The 23,039-nt window shown below is 46.5% G+C and overlaps 1 protein-coding gene across 1 annotated transcript; it reads right to left on the reverse strand.

The window, feature by feature from the left end:
- Window positions 1–1,155: 1,155 nt before the first annotated feature.
- On the reverse strand, window positions 1,156–22,246 carry LOC148775529 (liprin-alpha-1-like). The gene is made up of 11 exons (XM_088843608.1): window positions 21,908–22,246; window positions 20,155–20,256; window positions 19,520–19,684; window positions 18,171–18,383; window positions 17,346–17,354; window positions 16,101–16,247; window positions 5,571–5,633; window positions 3,843–4,070; window positions 3,056–3,171; window positions 1,975–2,042; window positions 1,156–1,250 (listed from the first exon to the last, which is right to left on the reverse strand). The coding sequence occupies exons 1-11, from the start codon at window positions 22,022–22,024 to the stop codon at window positions 1,156–1,158; spliced, it is 1,323 nt and encodes a 440-aa protein (XP_088699734.1). The 5' UTR covers window positions 22,025–22,246.
- Window positions 22,247–23,039: the final 793 nt, after the last annotated feature.

Here is a 23,039-nt window from a genome sequence, read left to right on the forward strand (position 1 = left end):
AATCTACACTTAAGAGGGTCATTTCTTTATGTAGGGATCATCTCATTTATGATTACACACGTTATGTAGTTTAGGATCCATCTACATTATGCTTATAACTGCATGCTGCTGCTGCTGCTAAGTCGCTTCAGTCGTGTCCCCTCTGTGCGACCCCATAGATGGCAGCCCACCAGGCTCCCCCGTCCCTGGGATTCTCCAGGCAAGAACACTGGAGTGGGTTGCCATTTCCTTCTCCAGTGCATGGAAGTGAAAACGGAAAGTGAAGTCGCTCAGTCGTGTCTGACTCTTCGCGACCCCATGGACTGAAGCCTACCAGGCTCCTCCGTCCATGGGATTTTCCAGGCGAGAGTACTGGAGTGGGGGTGCCATTGCCTTCTCCTGTAACTGCTTAGTGATACGCTAATTCAAACTTACTGCTATGGGGGAAACACACCATTTAATGAGACATGAAGACGAAGCACAAACCCTACTAAGGGGACACACACTGTGGACCACAGCACTGGTATGACCAGAGCAAGTGGGAGGACGGGGGAGGGGAGACGGATGGGCAAACGACAGCTGATTGACAACGACTGATTGACCGTTGCCTGACTGACAACGACTAAGCAGACAGCAGGATGAGACAGGAAATCAAAACCAATGACAAAAGCAGACACACCATCAGAGAAGGCCAACAGCAAGGAAAACATACACAGAACTGTTCTTTTACAAATACTCGGAAAGAAATCAAGCATGAAACCACAGAGAAATCGTCAAAGAATTTAAATTTCAACTACTTAGTCAATGATGCAAATTATAAAAACAGCGTGTCAAAAGACCACAACATGGACTAGTTACCACTTCACATGCCGCTAAAATGATTCACAGTGATTTTAATTATATGCTGACTAACAACATAGCTAACATGAAATGGGTGGTAACGGAAACAGTGATAATGCAAGTGCAGTTACAAGGCAGAGTGTTGTACACGTGATTTCATGGGGTAAAGAGCAATGCACTCACAAAACCTAAGCTAAACATGGAAGCAAGCTGGGACATGTGATTTAGAGCCACACACTCTGTCAACAAAAGCCCTAGGACGTCATCCTGTTTTTAGACTCGGAAGAGTGAGGAAGCCCGACTTCTTCCCTGGGGCCCCCGGCTTTTAACCCAGTTTCACACGTAGAGCTGGCCTGAGCGCACGGCCAGGCCCATCAGCAAGCAGACCAGTTGAGATTCTTGGGTTTTGTCCCCACCGCATGGCCTGCACCCTGCAGCCAGGCATCCCCAGTGGAAATTGTGCGGCACGGTTTTCACACGCCATGAGAGCTGCCTATGGTTACTTTCATGAAGCTGTCTGCTCCCTGAGAACAGAAACTTCCCTGCAGCTGCTGTGCCCAGCACAGGCCAGGCCCAATGTTACAGAGGCAGGCTCTGGCTGAGTTCACGATGACGTGCTAAGCCAGTGGTCCAGAACTGAACTGAACTGAATTTGTCACGGTGCCGTTATGGAATGATTAAAGACTAGGCAGTTTTAAAAAATCTTAGACCTCTGAGCGTAGCAAATGTACCTGATTTTCTTCTGGGTAAAAAGAGAAAAAACAAACAAACAAAAGAAAACCAGTGTGCTGGGGGAGGGACGCGGCAGGGAGGAGGCAGACACATATCCCAGTCGTGATGCCCAGCTTGTCTACTTCCTGCGGCGGGCTGTGCCACCTCCTTTGGGGCTTGGAGCGCCCACTGCTGGGCGAGCAGGAGCTGGCAAGCGAGGAGGCGGGATACAGGTTGAGGGAGCATGTATGGCAAAACCAACCAATATAGTATTGTAAAGTAATTAGCCTCCAAAAAGAATAATAATAATAAATAAATAATTACACTGAAAGAAGACATAAAGCCATTGACAGGACACATAGACATCCCTTTAATAAAATATAAATTTGACAAGCTGAAAAAATAAATAAATAAATAAAAAATAAATAAAATGACGGAGGTTGCCTAAGCTCCCGCTGCCCACACTGCTCTCAGTCTCCTCAGCCGACTGCTCCGTGTTCTCTTCGATCAACCTAAAATAGAATAAAACCCGTCACGTGCCTTTGTCAGCAGGGGAGTGTGTCTCGACAACACATTTGGGCTGGCATTCTGCGTCACAATTAGCAAATTCCAGGAACAGTTGCTCAATTAACATCTCAGCAAAAAGGTTCAACTTTCCCTCTTTTGAATATTCTCAAACTTAGAGTAACTAGCACTGAGTCTTACAAAGTGGCCCCTGATCATTCACGTTTGATTGCACTTATTTACTCTAACATTCTGACGGGGCCTGGATGGCGACTCTCTCCCTGTGAGGAGATACCTGAAGTTGACAACTTCTACCTTTTCCCTGCTCTCAGGGCAGAGATGCACGTCAGTGCCTCAAGTCTTTTCCACTGGGAATCGGGAACTCTGTACAGTCAAAACAGAGATTCACGAACAAGCTGGAGTTTCTAAATACAAGTCCCCAGACCAGATGAAGTGCTGAGTTGATTTTTTTTTTTTTTTTGAGGTTGTATATGTACAAACGCATCACTTGATGTAGTTCTCCCCCAGCTTTATGTGAGTTTCTGGATTCATGTCAATGTGCCCTATTAATCTAGAATTCATGGTTACTGCTCTTCTCCCCTAGTGTGTCATGGAGGATGTTATACAGCAGTTTAAATACTCGATTATGCAAATAAAATGATTTTCAAATTAAAATATAAGATTCTTACAGGAACTAAACTCTCCAGTTTCACTTCTACTTATACATCTTGAAAGTTTTTCACTGTTGATAAGTTGATGGACAGAATTTACCATTACATCAAGTCAACTTGTTGTATAAGGAAAAATCACTTTTACCTGACAACTTGCTGTAAAAATAAGAATATTAATATATAACCATTCCATATTTCCTGCGGGGATGGGGAAAGACAATCTTTCTGAGCTCGTCTGTGCTCAAACACGGCCTACAATGCAGTCCGTCTATGGCGTCAAAAGTGAGGTGGCACAACCTGCATTTGCTGGTTGTCCCATCCATCCCCTGCCTTTCCCCCAGTCCCCCCACGCTCGGCTGACAGGGACGGGCACCTCGGCCTCAGCTGACGTGACGAGAACAATCTGAGCAGCAGCTCTGCCAGGTCCTGTGCAGGGTCGCCGGCCTGCAGCCACTCTGAACGTGGACTAGGGACAGGGGAACCGCTGTGCGGGTGTGGCACCAGGCAGGCCTCGGGGCCCCCAGCCACCCAGCTGTACCCAGGCCCAAGGCCCCCTGCTCACCACTAGGCGGGCCTTTGGATTCTGTCCCCTTTTGTAAATTGCTATAACTGCCAAAACGTTGTCTAAAGAAAACTTCTTAAATCTACTGATGAGATGAGTAAAACTCAAACACATGTCCTTGGACCACTGTCTTCCAACATGCCAATCTTCACACGGTATTAAGTTAAAAGGGAAAATGCAGATCTGAGTGGGAATTTGCTAACCACAAAACCCCAGCTTTTCTGATCCAGGCGGCTTTTCACCAGAACGTGGGAGGCTCTGAGCGACACAGGAGGGCACGCCCTTAGTGCTGGAGGGTGCACGGGCTGCAGGGGACACCGCCTCAGCACCTCACCCACTTTGGGGCTCAGAGCTGAGGGGGGACACCCCACAATGCCCCCCACAGAGTGCTGACACCACACTGTGGACAGAACGCCCTGGCTGACTGAGCTCTAGAATCAAGGGCAATCTTGGAACTGAAAATTCTTGAGGCAGACCTGAAGTCAGTTTTCTTACTATGGAACACTCAGACTTCTCTAAGGAGAAGACAGTTCCCCAGAGAAACCGAGTTTCCGGGGAGCTGGCATCAGGCTCACCCACCGGATCTCTTCGATGATGGTGTCCAGCTGCCCCTGAAGCATCACAGTCGGAGTCTCAGCATCGTTCTGCCTGCTGGGCGACAGCTGAGTGGCCGAGCTGAAGAGGGTGACCCCGTCACCCTTGCCATCAGACACGCCCTCGTCACTCTCGAACGCCTGGGCCATGTTGGCCAGCATGCTGGCTTGCTGCACGCTATCCCAGCCCTGTTCCTTCAGGGTCTGCACCTGGGCACGAGAGGACCACGTCTCGTCAGCGACATTCAGGGAAGCTCAAGTCTATCAGGAACTGAACACAATTTTACATGGAAACCCTGACTGAGGATAAATGGGTCATGCTTAGGAGACACTGCCATCTCTTAAGCGAGCAGTACTAAGAAACGGGCAGGAGGAGAATTCAGTTCCCATATGGCCTAGTGACACTCAGCTCTTAGCATGGACAGAAGGCAATCCTATGAGGTTATTCACAAGGGAGGGCTGATGGAGTCAGAGACAAAAACCAAACATTAAAAAAATACATCCATGCCCCCATCAGCCAGGCTGAAGGAAAATAAGGAAAAGCAATCCTTCAGCTCCGCAGCCGCTGGGTCCACCTCAGCTGTCATCACTTGTACTGGTTCACTGAGGAGGGACACCCTCGCAGGTTCCCAGTCCTCCATTTTCCAGGCTGGTCTGAACACCCACAGACAAGAGCGAGCAGGGACAGCCAGGGGACAGGAGGGCCAGCCCCACCACAGCTCTCCTCTCAGGGCACAGGCCCTCGGCTGTTCTGGGTGGCAGCCCCTCGCACTGCAAGGGAGGCTCTGTCATCAGAGACGCACGGGAGAGTGCCTGCAGGGCCCCATGCTGCCCTCCCACTCTCACACCTCACACCCTTCTCTCCGCAAATGTCCTCCCTGCCCCACTGTCACCCAGGTCCTGCCTTCTTTTCCCAGACATGACCTCAAAGCAACTGAGGGGCAGCCTCGAGATGCTGGCTTGCCTGTCCCCAGGAGCCAGTGCCCTCGTCCCCTGTCTTCGTCACGACCCCTCCCCAGGGCAGGGCCACCCCCTTCGCTGGCTCCAGGACCACCTGCCATCATTCCTGCTCTGCTCCAGCGAACCAGCTGTCTATGGGTTCACCCCCATCAGCCCGATCAGCACATCTTCTCCCTTCCTGCGCCTTCAAATCACACAACGGGAACCAGCAGATTCCTCCTCCAGGGCTCCCTGCAGCGCCAGCTGCGGGTCTCTGAAAGTTCCCTGGGAGCGGCCTCTACTGTACTCCTCCCTGCCTGGTCTCCAGCTCTCTGCAAGCAGGCGGTGTGCCCCGCCCCGCAGGGCAGCTCCCCGGGGGCTCTCAACCCCTGGACTGCCAGCAAAGCCCCAGAAATAAACTTCTAAGAAAGAAACGAAGGGGTGAGTGTGGACCGAGAAGAAAGCTAGAGCACGGCGGCTGCTAACACTGGGGCCATCGGGGGATCCGGCTTACTGATGCTTTCTGTAAGGGTTATGGGCACACGTCTACGTCTGTTCCTTTACACACTGCCTGTGGATGCTGTCATGCTTATTGACCAGCATGAAATGCTGCTACTCAATTATTCGTAACCAGTAAAGACATTCACTCTGGGGCACTCTTGGGAACAGTTTTCCAACTCCTGCCCTGGAGCTTTTCCCCATACACAGACCAAGCCGGGACAGGCCATGCCAGATGTGCCTCTTTGTAAAGGGGCCATGGGACTGGCTCACCTTATCCTCCAGATCATCCATTCTCTTATTGTGTTCTTCCTTCACGTCATCTCCCTGCCTTGCCTACAAGAGGAAAAACAAAAACTCATGAACTTCAAGAGCAAAGTACGGTCCTTCTTTTAAAAGCACAGGGGAGGGGAGAAGGAACAAGATGGCGGAGGAATAGGACGGCGAGACCACTCTCTCCCCCACAAATTCATCAAAAGAACATTTGAACGCAGAGTAAAGTCCACAAAACAACTTCTAAATGCTGGCAGAGGACGTCAGGCACCCAGAAAAGCAGCCCATTGTCTTCGAAAGGAGGTAGGAAAAAACATAAAAGATAAAAAGTGAGACAAAAGAAGTAAGGATGGAGCTCCGTTCCGGGAAGGGAGGTTTGAAAAAGAGAGAAGTTTCCAAACACCGGGAAACACTCTCAATGGCGAATCTGTGGCGAGCCTTGGAAGCTCAGAGGGCCACATAACGCTCTTTTTTTTTTAAGATTTTTTGAAAACCCACAGATTACCCGCCAAACGGTAACTCCCAGCAGAGAAGCAGCGCAGACGCCTGCTTATGCCATTAGCAAGTGGGAGCTGGGCAGGGAGGAGCTAGCTGAACTTAGAGAGAGGACTGGGCTTGAATGCCGCGAGAACATTTTGAGAGAACTGGGGAGAGCAAAGCAGACTGTGGGACAGCTTCCCCACGAAAAGGCGGAAAGCTCTAACCTAAGACTCGGCCAGCCCCACTCACAGAATAAAGGACTGAGCAGAGTGAGCCGGCTGCGGTCGGCCCATCCCCCATCCCCTGCCGAGACAGGCAGGGAGCACAGCCAGAGCTGGAGCGGGCAACCGCAGCCCCAGAAAGGCATCTGATACAAACTGCAGACAGGCTTCTTGCTAGTCAAGACTTCTTGGGCTCGGGCCGGTCGATATCCCCTTGAGAAGGTGCGCCGGTTTTACACCCAGAAAACTGAGTGGCGGGGACTGGGGAGGCGATAAGTCGCAGAGACCGCGCTCGCCAAACACCTGGTCCACTGAGCTGCTCGGACCAGGGAAGGCACAAAACGCAGGCCCAACCAAGTCTGCGCCTTTCTGGAGTACCTGAGAACCTGAACTTGAGCCGCTCAGACCTGGGAAGTGCATACAACCCGGCGCTGGCCTCGGACAGTTCCCGGCAGAGCAACCTAGAGCCTGTGCAGTGTAGACTGGGACAGCATACGTGCTGTGAGCGGGGGCAAACCCAGTGTGGCCGAGACGCTGCGAGCACTCCCCACAGATGCCAGAGATATTCGTCTGAAGCGTTCCTCCCTTCCCAGAACAGGACTGAACAACTGAGTCTTAAAAAGTGTCCACCCACCCCCTAATATCAGGGCGGAAATTAGACACTGAAGAGACCAGCAAACAGAAGCTAAAACAGAGGGAACCACCTTGGAAATGACAGATAGAGACGTCTAGAGGCTACTCCAAGAATAAGACCAAAAACCAGAGGCAAGAGGCTTAAGCCCGAATCCTGAGAACACCAGAGAACTCCTGACTCCAGGGAACATTAATCGATAGGAGCTCATCAAACGTCTCCATACCTACACTAAAACCAAGCACCACCCAAGGGTCAACAAGTTCCAGAGCAAGACATACCACGCAAATTCTCCAGTAACACAGGAAACTAGCCCTGAACTTCAATATACAGGCTGCCCAAAGTCACTCCAAACCCACTGACATCTCATAACTCATTACTGGACACTTCATTGCACTCCAGAGAGAACAAATCCAGCTCCACCCACCAGAACACCGACACAAGCTTCCATAACCAGGAAACCTTGACAAGTCACCTGTCCAACCACACACACAGTGAGGAAACTACATAATAAAGAGAAATCCACAAACGGCCAGAAGAGGGAAAGGCCACCCCAAGCAAAGCATTATAAGCAAGATGAAGAGGCAGAGAAATACCCAGCAAGTAAAGGAACAAGATAAATGCCTACCAACACAAACAAAAGAGGAAGATATAGGGAATCTACCCAACAAAGAATTTCGAATTTTGGTGGTGAAAATGATTCAAAATCTTGAAAGCAAAATGGAGTTACAGATAAATAACCTGGAGAAAAGGATTGAGAAGATGGAAGAAAGGTTTAATAAGGACTTAGAGGAAATAAAAAAGAATCAATATACAATGAATAATGCAATAGATGAGATCAGAAACACTCTGGAGGGAACAAACAGTAGAATAACAGAGGCAGAAGACAGGATAAGCGAGCTAGAAGATAGAATTGTAGAAATAAAAGAAACAGAGAGGAAAAAAGAAAAACAAATTAAAAGAAATGAGAACAATATTAGAGACCTCTGGGACAATGTTAAACGCTCCAACATTCGAATCATAGGAATCCCAGAAGAAGAAGACAAAAAGAAAGACCATGAAAGAATACTTGAGGAGATAATAGTTGAAAACTTCCCTAAAATAGGGAAAGAAATAATCACCCAAGTCGAAGAAACCCAGAGAGTCCCCAACAGGATAAACCCAAGGCGAAATACTCCAAGACACATATTAATCCAATTAACAAAGATCAAACACAAAGAACAAATATTAAAAGCAGCAAGGGAAAAAACAGCAAATAACACACAAGGGGATTCCCATAAGGATAACAGCTGATCTTTCAACAGAAACTCTTTAGGCCAGGAGGGAATGGCAAGACATACTTAAAGTGATGAAAGAAAATAACCTACAGCCCAGACTACTGTACCCAGCAAGGATCTCATTCAAATATGAAGGAGAAATCAAAAGCTTTACAGACAAGCAAAAGCTGAGAGAATTCAGCATTACCAAACCAGCTCTCCAACAAATGCTAAAGGATATTTTCTAGACAGGAAACACAGAAAGGGTGTATAAACTCGAACCCAAAGCAATAAAGAAAATGGCTACAGGATCGTACTTATCAATAATTACCTTAAACGTAAATGGGTTAAATGTCCCAACCATAAGACAAAGGCTGGCTGAATGGATACAAAAACAAGACCCCCATATATGTTGTCTGCAAGAGACCCACCTCAAAACGAGGGACACATACAGACTGAAAGTAAAGGGCTGGAAAAAGATATTCCATTCTAATAGAGACCAATAGAAAGCAGGAGTAGCAATACTCATATCAGATAAAATAGAATTTAAAACAAAGGCTGTGAAAAGAGACAAAAAAGGAAACTACATAATGATCAAAGGATCAATCCAAGATAAAGATATAACAATTATAGATATTTATGCACCCAACATAGGAGCACCACAATATTTAAGACAATTACTAACAAGTATGAAAGGGGAAATTAACAATAATGCAATAATAGTGGGAGATTTTAATACCCCACTTACATCTATGGATAGATCAACTAAACAGAAAATTAACAAGGAAACACAAACTTTAAATGATACAATAGACCAGTTAGACCTAATAGATATCTATAGGACATTTCACCCCAAAACAATGAATTTCACCTTTTTCTCAAGAGCACATGGAACCTTTTCCAGGATAGATCACATCCTGGGCCATAAATCTAGCTTTGGTAAATTCAAAAAAGTTGAAATCATTCCAAGCATCTTTTCTGACCACAATGCAGTAAGATTAGATCTCAATTACGTGAGAAAAACTATTAAAAATGCCAAAATATGGAGGCTGAACAACACGCTGCTGAATAATGAACAAATCATAGAAGAAATCAAAAGAGAAATCAAAATATGCATAGAAATGAATGAAAATGAAAACACAACAACCCAAAACCTCTGGGACACTGTAAAAGCAGTGCTAAGGGGGAAGTTCATAGCAATACAGGCACACATCAAGAAACAAGAAAAAAGTCAACTGATTAACCTAACTCTACATCTAAAGAACTAGAAAAGGAAGAAATGAAGAACCCCAGGGTCAGTAGAAGGAAAGAAATTGTAAAAATTAGGGCAGAGATAAATGCAAAAGAAACAAAAGAGACCATAGCAAAAATCAACAAAGCCAAAAGCTGGTTCCTTGAGAAGGTAAATAAAATTGACAAACCACTAGCCAGACTTATCAAGAAACAAAGGGAGAAGAACCAAATCAATAAAATTAGAAATGAAAATGGAGAGATCACAACTGACAACACAGAAATACAAAGGATTATTAGAGAATACTATCAGCAATTATATGGCAATAAAATGAATAACCTGGAAGAAATGGACAAATTCCTAGAAAAGTACAACTTTCCAAAACTGAACCAGGAAGAAATAGAAAATCTGAACAGACCCATCACAAGCACGGAACTAGAGGCTGTAATCAGGAATCTTCCAGCAAACAAAAGCCCAGGTCCAGACGGCTTCACTGCCGAATTCTACCAAAAATTTAAAGAAGAGCTAACACCTATTCTACTCAAACTCTTCCAGAAAATAGCAGAGGAAGGGAAACTTCCAAACTCATTCTATGAGGCCAACATCACCCTAATCCCAAAACCTGGTAAAGACCCCACAAAAAAAGAAAACTACAGGCCAATATCACTGATGAACATAGATGCAAAAATCCTTAACAAAATTCTAGCAATCAGAATCCAACAGCACATTATGAAGATCATACATCATGACCAAGTGGGCTTTATCCCAGGAATGCAAGTTTTCTTCAATATCCGCAAATCAATCAGCGTAATACACCACATTAACAAACTGAAAAATAAAAATCATATGATTATCTCAATAGATGCAGAGAAAGCCTTCGACAAAATTCAACATCCATTTATGATAAAAACCCTCCAGAAAGTAGGAATAGAAGGGACATACCTCAACATAATAAAAGCTATATATGACAAACCCACAGCAAACATTATCCTCAATGGTGAAAAACTGAAAGCATTTCCCCTAAAGTCAGGAACAAGACAAGGGTGCCCACTCTCACCACTACCATTCAACATAGTCCTGGAAGTTTTGGCCACAGCAATCAGAGCAGAAAAAGACATAAAAAGAATACAAATTCGAAAAGAAGAAGTAAAACTATCACTGTTCACTGATGACATGATCCTCTACACAGAAAACCCTAGAGACTCTACCAGAAAACTACTAGAGCTAAACAATGATTACAGTAACGTTGCAGGATATAAAATCAACACACAGAAATCCCTTGCATTCCTATACACTAATAATGAGAAAATAGAAAGAGAAATTAAGGAAACTATTCCATTCACTGTTGCAACGAAAAGAATTAAATACTTAGGAATATATCTACCTAAGGAAACAAAAGACTTGTACATAGAAAACTATAAAATGCTACTGAAAGCAATCAAAGATGACACTAATAGATGGAGAAATATACCATGTTCGTGGATTGGAAAAATAAATATTGTAAAAATGAGTATACTACCCAAAGTAATTTATACATTCAATGCAATCCCTATCACGCTACCAACGATATTTTTCACAGAACTAGAACAAATAATCTCACAATTTGTATGGAAATACAAAAAATCTCGAATACCCAAAGCAATCTTGAGGAAGAAAAATGGAACTGTGGGAATTAACCTGCCGGACTTCAGACTCTACTACAAAGCCACAGTCATCAAGACAGTATGGTACTGGCATAAAGACAGAAATATAGATCAATGGAACAAAATAGAAAGCCCAGAGATAAATCCACGCCCCTATGGACACCTCATCTTTGACAAAGGAGGCAAGAATATAAAATGGAGAAAAGACAGTCTCTTTAACAAGTGGTGCTGGGAAAACTGGTCAGCCACTTGTAAAAGAATGAAACTAGAACACTTCCTAACACCATACACAAAAATAAACTCAAAATGGATTAGAGCGCTAAATGTAAGACCAGAAACTATAAAACTCCTAGAGGAGAACGTAGGCAAAACACTCTCCGACATAAATCACAGCAGGATCCTCCATGACCCACCTCCCAGAATATTGGAAATAAAAGCAAAAATAAACAAATGGGACCTAATTATAATCAAAAGCTTCTGCACAGCAAAGGAAACTATAAGTAAGGTGAAAAGACAGCCTTCAGAATGGGAGAAAATAATAGCAAATGAAGCAACTGATAAAGGATTAATCTCCAAAATATACAAGCAGCTCCTGCAGCTCAATTTCACAAAAATAAATGACCCAATCAAAAAATGGGCCAAAGAACTAAACAGACATTTCTCCAAAGAAGACATAAAGATTGCTAAAAAACACATGAAAAAATGCTCAACATCCCTCATAATCAGAGAGATGCAAATCAAAACCACAATGAGATACCATTTCACACCAGTCAGAATGGCTGCTATCCAAAAGTCTACATGCAATAAATCTGGAGAGGATGTGGAGAGAAAGGAACCCTCTTACACTGTTGGTGGGAATGCAAACTAGTACAGACACTGTGGAGAACAGTGTGGAGATTCCTCAAAAAACTGGAAATAGAACTGCCATATGATCCAGCAATCGCACTCCTGGGCATACACACTGAGGAAACCAGAATTGAAAGAGACACATGTACTCCAATGTTCATTGCAGCACTGTTTATAATAGCCCGGACATGGAAGCAACCTAGATGTCCATCTGCAGACGAATGGATAAGAAAGCTTTGGTACATATACACAATGGAGTATTATTCAGCCATTAAAAAGAATACATTTGAATCAGTTCTAATGAGGTGGATGAAACTGGAGCCTATTATACAGAGTGAAGTAAGCCAGAAAGAAAAATACCAATACAGTATATTAACGCATATATATGGAATTTAGAAAGATGCAAATGATAACCTGTATACGAGACAGCAAAAGAGATACAGATGTATAGAACAGTCTTTGGGACTCTATGGGAGAGGGTGAGGGTGGGATGATTTGGGAGAATGGCATTGAAACACGTATGTTGTTATATGTGATACGAATCACTAGTTCAGGGTCAATGCATGTTATAGGATGCTCGGGGCTGGCATGCGGGGATTACCCAGAGGGAGGATAAAGGGAGGAGGGAGGTGGGACCGGGGTTCAGGAGGGGGAACTTGTGCAAACCCGGGGCGAATTCATGTCAATGTATGGCAAAACCAACCAATATAATATTGTAAAATAATTTGCCTCCAATAAAAAATAAATTAATTACCAATAAATAAATAAATAAATAAAAGCACCGGGGAGCCGTGACGTGAGCAGCCTGTGCGCTGGTTCTCGAGGCGGTCCCCTCCCACGGCCACCTCTGGTGGGCTCTTGAGCATCCCCAGAGCAGACGGGCAGGGGCAGAGAGAGGCAGGGACTTCACTTGTCAAAGGTCACTCCCAATGCTTCTCTTTGGCTGAGCACCTGGGGGACCTTAGTGTCACCAGCCATTACCTGTTGGAGGAGCTCGGGGAGCAAGCAAATTTACACTCAGAAACAAGCAGACTTTAAAGGGGATCAGCTTACACACACGTTGGTAGAGAAAATTCCCAGTACATAAACAGAAGCTTGAGTCTGGTTTAAGGGGGTAAAATGAATTCAAGTTATAAAGCAAAAGGTGAGAAAATTCATTTTGGGAAAAAAGCCAGTGGAGATAGCCGTTCACATATTTTTCTTTACATGCAACATCACTTAAATTCTTTGTAATGATTGCTGTTGTTCAGGCGTGTCTGACTCTTTGTGACCCCATGGACTGCAGCATGCCAGGCTTCCCTGTCCTTCACTATCTCCCAGAAGTTGCTCAATCTCACGTCCATCGGGTCAGTGATGCCATCCAACCGTCTCGTCCTCTGTCGCACCTTCTCCTCCTGCCTTCGATCTTTCCTAGCATCAGGGTCTTTTCCAATCTGTCAGTTCTTTGCATCAGGTGGCCAAAGTACTGAACCTTCAGCCTCAGCATCAGTCCTTCCAATGCATATTCAGGACTGATTTCCTTTAGGATTGATTGATCTCCATGCAGTCCAGGGGACTCCCAAGATTCTTCTCCAACACCTCAGTTCAGAAGCATCGATTCTTTGGTGCTCAGCTTCTTTACGGTCCAACTCTCACATCCATACATGACGACTGGAAAAACCATAGCTGTAACTAGGTGTTCCTTTGGTGGCAAAGTAATGTCTCTGCTTTTTAATATGCTGTCTAGCTTGGCCATAGTTTTTCTCCCAATGATAATTCATATTCAGTTCAGTTCACTTGCTCAGTCGTGTCTGACTGTGCGACCCCATGAATCACAGCACGCCAGGCTTCCCTGTCCATCACCAACTCCCAGAACTTGCTCAAACTCATGTCCATTGAGTTGGTGATGCCGTCCAACCATCTCATCCTCTGTCACCCACTCTCTTCCTGCCTTCAATCTTTCCCAGCATCAGGGTCTTTTCCAATATGAAAATTCATTTTAAAAAACTGGAAATAATTACCTCAAGCAATTTTTAAATGTAATAACAAAGTTGGCAAGTCTGTGTTTTATAAAATGAGCATCAAGCTCGTGGTTTAAAAAGCTGTTTTAGGACCTACTATATAAAAAAAAATGGAGAGAAGACAAAAGAATGATCTATTTGAGACTGGCCCTGTGTTAGAAATTGCTGAGGCTAATTGCTCGGTCATGGGCATTTATTATACTATATTATAGAAGTGGTATATGATTATACCACTTTTGTGCATGTTTGAAATTTCCCACCTTAAAAAATTAAAAAACAGGTTCAGTTCAGTTCAGTCGCTCAGTCGTGTCTGACTCTCCGCGACCCCATGAATCACAGCACGTCAGGCCTCCCTGTCCATCACCAACTCCCGGAGTTCACTCAAACTCATGTCCATAGAGTCGGTGATGCCATCAAGCCATCTCATCTCGGTCGTCCCCTTCTCCTCCCGCCCCCAATCTTTCCCAGCATCAGAGTCTTTTCCAGTGAGTCAACTCGTCGCATGAGGTGGCCAAAGTATTGCAGCTTCAGCTTTAGCATCAGTCCTTCCAATGAACACCCAGGATCGATCTCCCCCAGAATGGACTGGTTGGATCTCCTTGCGGTACAAGGGTCTCTCATGAGTCTTCTCCAGCACCACAGTTCAAAAGCATCAATTCTTCGGCGATCAGCTTTCTTCACAGTCCAACCCTCACATCCATACATGACCATGGGAAAAACCATAGCCTTGACTAGACGGACCTTTGTTGGCAAAGTAATGTCTCTGCTTTTTAATATATTATCAAGGTTGATCATAACTTTCCTTCCAAGGAGTAAGCGTCTTTTAATTTCATGGCTGCAATCAGCATCTGGAGTGATTTTGGAGACCAAAAAAACAAAGTCTGACACTGTTTTATTTTCTGTTAAAGTCTTCTCCAGCAACACAGTTCGAAAGCATCAGTTCTTCAATGCTCAGCCTTCTTTATGGTCCAATTTTCACACCCATACGTAACTACTGGAAAAACGATAGCTTTGACTATACGGACCTTTGTCGGCAAAGTGATGTCTCTACTTCTCAATATGCTGTCTAGGTTTGTCATAGCTTTCGAAGGAGTAAGCATTTTTAAATCTCATGGCTGTAGTCACAGTCTGCAGTGATTTTTGAGCCCAAGGAAACAAAACCTCTCACAGCTTCCACAGTACGGCATCGGCATTCAAATATTTTTAAAGCAAAACAAAAGTTTACTTTGAACTGGCTTAATCATAAACAGCATCCCAAGCTCAACAGCCTCTGAGCAGCTGTTCTGAAAGTAAGGAAGTGCACCCCTGATTGGGAGACATTGAGCTCTCTGCCTAAGCGGGGAGGGCGCCTCACCGTGGGTCTCACCATGGGAGTCAGAACCACTGCCCCCTGGGAGCCCACGTCTGAGGCTCTGCAGTCCAGGCCCAGGAACACAGGCATGGTGGGGACAGTGCTGACACGTGAGGCTTTAAAACCCTCAGTAAACAATAGCATATGGTACGTAGTATTTTCTGATCTGCCTTTTGCAGCCACTATTTTGTATATCGTAATGCATTCCACTTCATACATTTCAATGACTTTCTAGTGTTTTATTTTTGTGGTGGGGCCAATGATACATGTTGGCACACACCGGCCCGACTCACTTTGTTTGAGAGAAGCCAGATTTGGTTTTCCTGGTTAAGTCCTGATTATCTGAGACCACACGGGAACAGGAGCGAGTAAGGCTCATCAAAACATAGGAAGGACAAATCCTAATCAGACCGGAGCTCTAACCCTGCCTTTTGTCACAATGACCCAGTTCTCAACAGGCTAGCCCACTGCCCTGAAGTTCCCTGCTGCTCTCTGCTCTTTCAGTAAAAACGCTAACAAGCCAACAGATTCACGTTCAAATAAAACAAGGGAGTCAGGAGAGGAATTCCACAAAATGGTTAAACCAAGTCCCAAATAATTCAAACCTGCAAGTTGCAGTCACCCCCAATTTTTAAAAAATGTATTTCTTTCCAGTACGCTGATTTACCATGATGTACATCATGATTTACCATGATTTACCATGATATACCGTGATGTACATAATTTACATGATGTACATGTTTTAGGGTCATAAGAACTTTACACGGGGACTCGATTTCCAACGTGGGAGGTCACATGAAAAGGTCTTTACCTTCCCTCCTCAGTAATTCAATACTATAAAAGTCAGACACAGTACAGTAAAGGCCATTACCTGTCGATGCATAGAATCCTCATTTGCGATTTCATTTTCAAGTTTATCATTGAAGTCATGCACATAGGCAGCTTCACGCTGTGTGGTGAGGGAGCGTTTCTCTAGGGTAATGATTCTCTTTTCCATGTCGTCCTTCTGGGCCATGGCCTACACCGGGCATTGCAGAGGAGAAAAGGTAAGTTGTTATCATGGAACACTCCGATACACTTAAGAGTAACAAAGCTGGACTAAATCCTAAGTTTCAAATCAAACATAAAGTCAGTGTACTCAAAATTAAACTCCTAGACGTGGCAGTTTTCTTGAACGTGAGCAAAAACACGCCTACCTCAAAGGTCACATTTGCCACGATGGGCAGCCATCTGTCGGAATGTTCTGCCCGACTAATCGGTTTACCAAGCTTCTTTGCTATATAATAAATCCAAACAGCAAACAAAAAGTATACTAATCTACCCTGTTATTGCAAGAATTCCAGGAGGGAAGGTATCTGGCATGAAGTCAGGACCTCTGTCTGCTACACCATACAGGCAGACTTGACGCAGAACAGGGAGGGACCTTCAACAGACCCAAGAGGGAGCTCTGAGGCTCGTTTCCTCGGGTAAAAGTTGGAAAAATCTCATGCAATTTCCTCAAAATTAAAGTAAGACTATTAATGAGTGGAAACAGAAGTCAAAGTGTAACACAACTGGAGGCAGCCTTCTCAAGCAGAGTTAAACCACATGTATGAAATGCTCAAACCAGGACCAGAACTTGCTGCTGGTGCGACTCCTGTCTGCCAGCTCAAAATCCATTTCGGGTCCCTCCGCGGTCACTAAGTAACCAAGGTAGGCCAAGTCCTAATATTAAAAGTGAAAGGTCTTAAAAACACTTTTTCCAGAATTCTCAACGTATTAAACTCTGTCACCTAATCTCCTCCTGTTGCCAAAGAGTAGTGTGAGAAGGTTATACAAACATGTGCAAATATTTCTGTTTTGAGTTCTCACACAGAATTCCTCACACCAAGCTACTAAACAAGTACACCTGCTGGAACACATGCTGGAGGGGCTCTGTCTGAGACGGTGTCACGGGGGAGGGGTGGGGCAGGGTGGGGGCTGTCTGTCTGCATACAGAGGAGAGGTGAGGCTCACAGGAGGAGGCCTGAACCCCCAGCACTCTTCTGTTTTCACAATGACCGTTAGGTAGTTTCTCATAAATCATGACACCAGCAGACACGACTGCCAGAAACATCAGGAGTCTACGCGGTTACACAGCTCGGGCCTGAGGACCTGAGGGTGAGCAAGTGCCACTCGACTGGTCTGACCGCCGGGATCACTGTTACACATCCCTGTCAAGGAGCGGAAGCTCAGCAAACCAGAGAAGATGGCCAGGCAAGCTGCCTCGGCAGAGCCCACACAGCATGCTCCCATCTCTCCGAGAGAATGGCCTCCACAGACGTCACCAGACTCGGCAGAGCGAATCAGAAGGAAATCTCAGCATCGTCAGGAATACATTCGACAGGCAGGTTGGGGGGCGGGTGAACTGGGAGACTGGGGCTGGCATGTATACACTGCTGATACTACGTATCAAGTCAACAGCAAGTAAGGACCTAGTGTACAGCACAGGGAAGGCTCCTCAGTGCTCTGTGGTGAAGGAAATGGGTAGGAAATCTAAACAACAGGGATATACGTAGATATATATACACATATACATGACTGATTCAGTTTGCTGCACAGCAGAAATTGACCCAGCAGTGTAAAGCAACTACATGCCAAGAAATGAATGAATGGATAAATGAATGTTTTAAAAGGAACACACTGGGCCCCCTAGAACTTGTTGAAATGAGGAGTCCACACCCAGGGTGCAGCACAGCACAAGGGCTACCCTCATGTTGGTCCACTGCCAACGGACCGCCTGGATCAGGCCTCTTCTACCCCAGAGACCTCGACACAGAGGCGGGGAGACAGCCTGTCGTGGTCTCGCCAGAGCTCTGCTCTTACTCGTGCAGCCATCCCGGGGCTGAGATCACCGGGAGAACAAGGGACCCACAACCACCTCAGGGCAACAGACACGGCCGCCGTCACTCAATTCACGGACATCCCGCTCCGGTTTCATGTTCACTTCCTCAGACTTGAGGAGTTTCTTCCTGGCCGTGTCCAGGTCCTCCTCCAGCTCTCTCACGTGGGCAGAGAGGGCTGCCAGGCGCTCTTTCATCTGGCTCTGCTCCCGCAACTGCTTGTCTATGACTTCCTGGAGCTCACTCATCTTAGCCAGGTTTTGCTCGTGGCTTAGAGAGCCATCAGACGATCTCTGAGGGGGAAAGGAAGCCTTAGACAGCCTTGTTTTGGGAGGGAGGGGACACAGCACTTCCAGGAAATCGGCGAGGTCAAAACTGCCTTCTGCACCTCTGGGAGTTCACAGGACCCTCACGGCCGCTCAGACCTACATGGTTCATTGGTGATTTTGTCCATCCCGATTAGAACCGGGTGATTAGAGTCAGACTTTGTCTTCTCCTGGACAAAGGGGTGCTTAAGAGATCCTGCAGCTCTGAGCCACAAGTCTAGTTTGCTAGTCATTAAAATACCCCAGGTGGGCGGGTCCTCAATCAGAAAGATAAATAGCATGTGATTCCCACCACTACAGCCTTCATACATTTTTAAAACGAAAGGATACAAATGACAAACCTTTAACTGAAATTACACGATGACTGATCAAACTTACCTCTTTATGTGTAGCACCTAATACTTCTTCTAACAAATGACACCTTTCGAGTGCTATACCTAACCGCTCTCTGAACTCAAATACAAGGCGTCGAGTCACTGTCTGTTGATGTGTGTATACACGTTAGTGCACTCCTCATTCTATACTCACTCTAATACATGGCTACTGTAACAGAATATCTTTAATGGCTCTCATTGATCTTAACATCAAGAAAATCTGCTTGTTAACAGCTTTAAATTCTAAGTTTGAGAGAACAAAATGTTTTCCTAAATTAATTATATTGCCCAGTTTTTAACTGCAAATTGATATACAGAATACAATAAACCCTGAGACATTTATGCCAACTAATACTTTTTCACTGGGGGCTTCCCAGGTGGCTCAGTGGTAAAGAATCCGCCTGCCAACGCAAGAGGGCAGGTTCGATCCCTGGGTTGGGAAGATCCCCTGGAGTAGAAGATGGCCACCCACTCCAGTATTCTTGCCTGGGAAGCCCCATGAAGAGAGGAGCATGGTGGGCTATAGTCCACAGGGTCACAAAGATACAGACATGACTGAGCATATACGTAGGCAATGCTTTTTAACCATATAAAACTCTGACTTCTTACAGAAAAAATGTATTTACAAGAATTCAAGAAGCTCAAAAGTCAACTAGTTACATAAATACATGCATCATCCACCTAACAAGGCAGAAAGTGTACAAATTCAGGAGGTTGGGTGGCTGGTACCTTCTCATCCAGGGCCTTGTGGTGGTCAAAAAGAAATTTCAGCGCCCTGAGCACCTCCAACTCGCTGGTCATGCTGGCTGGGGGCTGCTCCTGCTGCTTGCCCGCCGTCATCCGGAGGGATGGCACATTCCGGGAAACCAGGTACTCCAGGTGCTCCAGCAGCAGCTGCAGGGTGGGGCCAAAGGAGCACCTTCAACCTCATACTTGCATTCAGGGCCGGTAACTCCTCTCAGCCTCACTCTAAAACCGAAACCATGCTAAGGCATGTCATAATCCCGCCAGTTCAGTCTCAAGTTAGAGTGGACTTCCCAGGTAGCCCAGTAGTTAAGACTCCACACTTCTGCAGGGGTCATGGGTTTTAATCCCTGGTCGGGGAACTAAGATCCCACACAAAGTGTAGCATGGACAAAAATGTAAGTGAAGAGAACTCCCCCTCAAATGTAATAAAATTACATTAGCTCTCATCATAAATTTGAAGCAAGGTATGAGAACCACGAACTGATCCACCCCAGTCTGCTCAGTGGGACGATGTGAAAAATGACTTGAAAATCAGACAGAGTTTAAAGTCAGCAGCACAGAGCCCAGAGGTAACTGCCGCGGGGCAAATGTCAACACATCAGAATCCCTCTACTGACCCTGGTGTTGTTCCTTTCGGCTCTGAGCTCAGCGAGTTCTGCTTCTCTTTCCAGGAGCTGCTTCCTATATACATTTACCTCCTTGGTAGAAGTCGGAAACTTCTAGAAAACAATTAAATGAGTCACTAAATGCAAACACAAGTTAAAAAGAGAGCGAGACAATGAAGACTGACCCTGTCAAGTCTCTCCAGACTCCACACAAAGGATCTCCCTGCTCCCCCAGAGAAGAGGGGGTCCGCTGACCCCAAGACCACACAGACCACCACAACTCAGACCGGCCATCAGCCTCCACCATGACCTGGCCGGCACGCAGCAAGGGAGAACCCAGAATCCAAGCCTGCCTTCTCAAGACCCAGGGACATCTGAGAAACGTTCCTAAACATAAACCTAACAACAAAGTGGATGAAGAGATTCTTAAACGACACACAGACAAGTGACCTAGAACCACTGGGGAGAGTGAGGAAGAAAGGCAAGGTCTACAAGGCCATCAGGCTTTGGAGTGTTCCTCTGGGAAAAAGGCTGATGGCACCCCAAGGCCATCTGTTAGCTTGACTCTAGTGAAGTCACACAGTCATTCAATAAACTGGTTAAAATGTTAAATTCATGTTATATGTATTTTACCACAATTTGCGTGCACACGGAGATGTCCACGTGGTGAACTTGCTCAAATTGAACCACACAGCATCATTCATTCTTCTGTTTTTCTTGGCACAGATACGAAACTCCTGGGCTACATATCCCCTATTACATACTGAGTATTCAGGACCCAGAACAGTGCCCTACACTTGTCAGAGGCATAGAGTAGACATGTGAAGCTATGAGGGTGTATGTTATAAGCAGTAGGTTCAGTTCAGTTCAGCCATTAGTCGTGTCCGACTCTCTGTGACCCCATGAATCACAGCACGCCAGGCCTCCCTGTCCATCACCAACTCCCGGAGTTCACTCAAACTCATGTCCATAGAGTCGGTGATGCCATCCAGCCATCTCATTCTCGGTCGTCCCCTTTTCTTCCGGCCCCCAACCTTTCCCAGCATCAGAGTCTTTTCCAGTGAGTCAACTCGTCGCATGAGGTGGCCAAAGTATTGCAGTTTCAGCTTTAGCATCAGTCCTTCCAATGAACACCCAGGACTGATCTCCTTTAGAATGGACTGGTTGGATCTCCTTGCAGTCCAAGGGACTCTCAAGAGTCTTCTCCAGCACCACAGTTCAAAAGCATCAATTCTTCAGCGCTCAGCTTTCTTCACAGTCCAACTCTCACATCCATACATGACCACGGGAAAAACCATAGCCTTGACTAGACGGACCTTTGTTGGCAAAGTATTGTCTCTGCTTCTTAATATACTATCTAGGTTGGTCATAACTTTCCTTCCAAGGAGTAAGCGTCTTTTAATTTCAAGCAGTAGGTACCCGTCATTAAAATCCTGGACACACTGGTCTGTGCTTTGTAAGGCAGGGGACGTTAAGGGGCCTTGCCTTTCTGCTTCAAGGACTGGCTCTCTAGCTCAGTCCACGTGGCCCAGAGACTCCTCCAGCCAGTGTTTCCCTTCTTGTGGGGCCCCCGCCCATCCTCTGCGCAGCACCGCAGCACCAGCACAACCTCTTACAAGATCAACCTGCTGGGGTCGATCCTGCCCACTAAGGTCAAACGCCCTGCCTGGCAGGGCCCACAACCAGGCTAACAAAAGGAAACACAACCCCAACACTTCGCCGGGTGAGGGCCAATCTGACGGGCCCAGCCCCCCACTGCTCTCACCTCAGGCCACTCTGCTTCCAGGACTCGGTCCGAGGCCAAGTTCTTCCTTGTCTTCGCCTTTGCTTTGGGGTTGAAGCACTGGAATAACGCCCACAGGCGGGCCCTTCTGCGACCCATCCTCACGGATGGGGGCAGACCCCCACTCGGGGCAACTGCTGTTTCACAGTAGGATACCTCAGCTCCTGAGCTATCACCACTGATCTCACACTATGACCACCGCTCTCACACACACACTGCTCTCACACACACCGCTCTCACACTATGACCACCAGGACCACTGTCTCAAGGAGAAATGGCACGAAGTCTCTGCCCCCAGCATGTCTCCCAGGAGCACGGAACCAGAACCCACTCAGTCACAAGGGGTTCCATGGTAACAAGGGGGCTGGGCTCGGGCCCACCATCAACGGTGCAGAGCGGGGGAGGGAATGCCAAACAGATGGCAGGTGAGTGTGGGGTACGGGAGAGGGAAGGCCGTGCCAACAGCTCAGGCCCACCGCCAAACATGACCCTGCAAGGTACTGGTCACAGTCGGACCGAACAGTTTAAACTGCTTCAGAAACCACCACCACTAGGAATGAGCATGTCTTCTAAGTGGCCTTCTGCCCCCTCCACCCCCCAAACAAGCCTTCAGTGAGGCTACAGAAAGGGTACCCCTGAACTCAAGGGCATCCCCAGAACCCACCCAGCTGAGGAGGACTCACCACGCCAGCCGCCCCTCACTCTCACGCTGAGCTCAGTCCTCCCTGACTGACTCCCTCACTCGAGCTCAGCAAGGGCTTGACCAACCTCGCTCCAGACACCTAAAATGAACCCACAGTGGATACAGGGGTTCATTCAACCTGCTGCGAACTCGCCCTCTTAACTTCGACCCTGGGCTACCAGACGACTCTGCCCCGTGGGGGCTGCACGGTGGAGGTCCGGGGTGTCCCTGACTCGAGCCGCGGCAGCCAGCACCTCCCAGACCCTGCCAGATGCTGCCCCTCCCTCCACCTCCAAGTCTCCCACCCCCTCTCCTGGCCCCACTCCCACGCTCCCAGATCTCCACTCGCCAGGGCACAGGCCACACTGCTCCTGGCTCAGCCCAGACCTCTGCTGTCACTTGAGGACCTCAGTCCCCGGGGTGCTTGGGGTC

This window comes from Moschus berezovskii, chromosome 14 (genome assembly GCF_049115385.1).
Source record: "Moschus berezovskii isolate FMDL1 chromosome 14, NW_MosBer_1.0, whole genome shotgun sequence".
In the NCBI taxonomy this organism is placed as follows: domain Eukaryota; kingdom Metazoa; phylum Chordata; class Mammalia; order Artiodactyla; family Moschidae; genus Moschus; species Moschus berezovskii.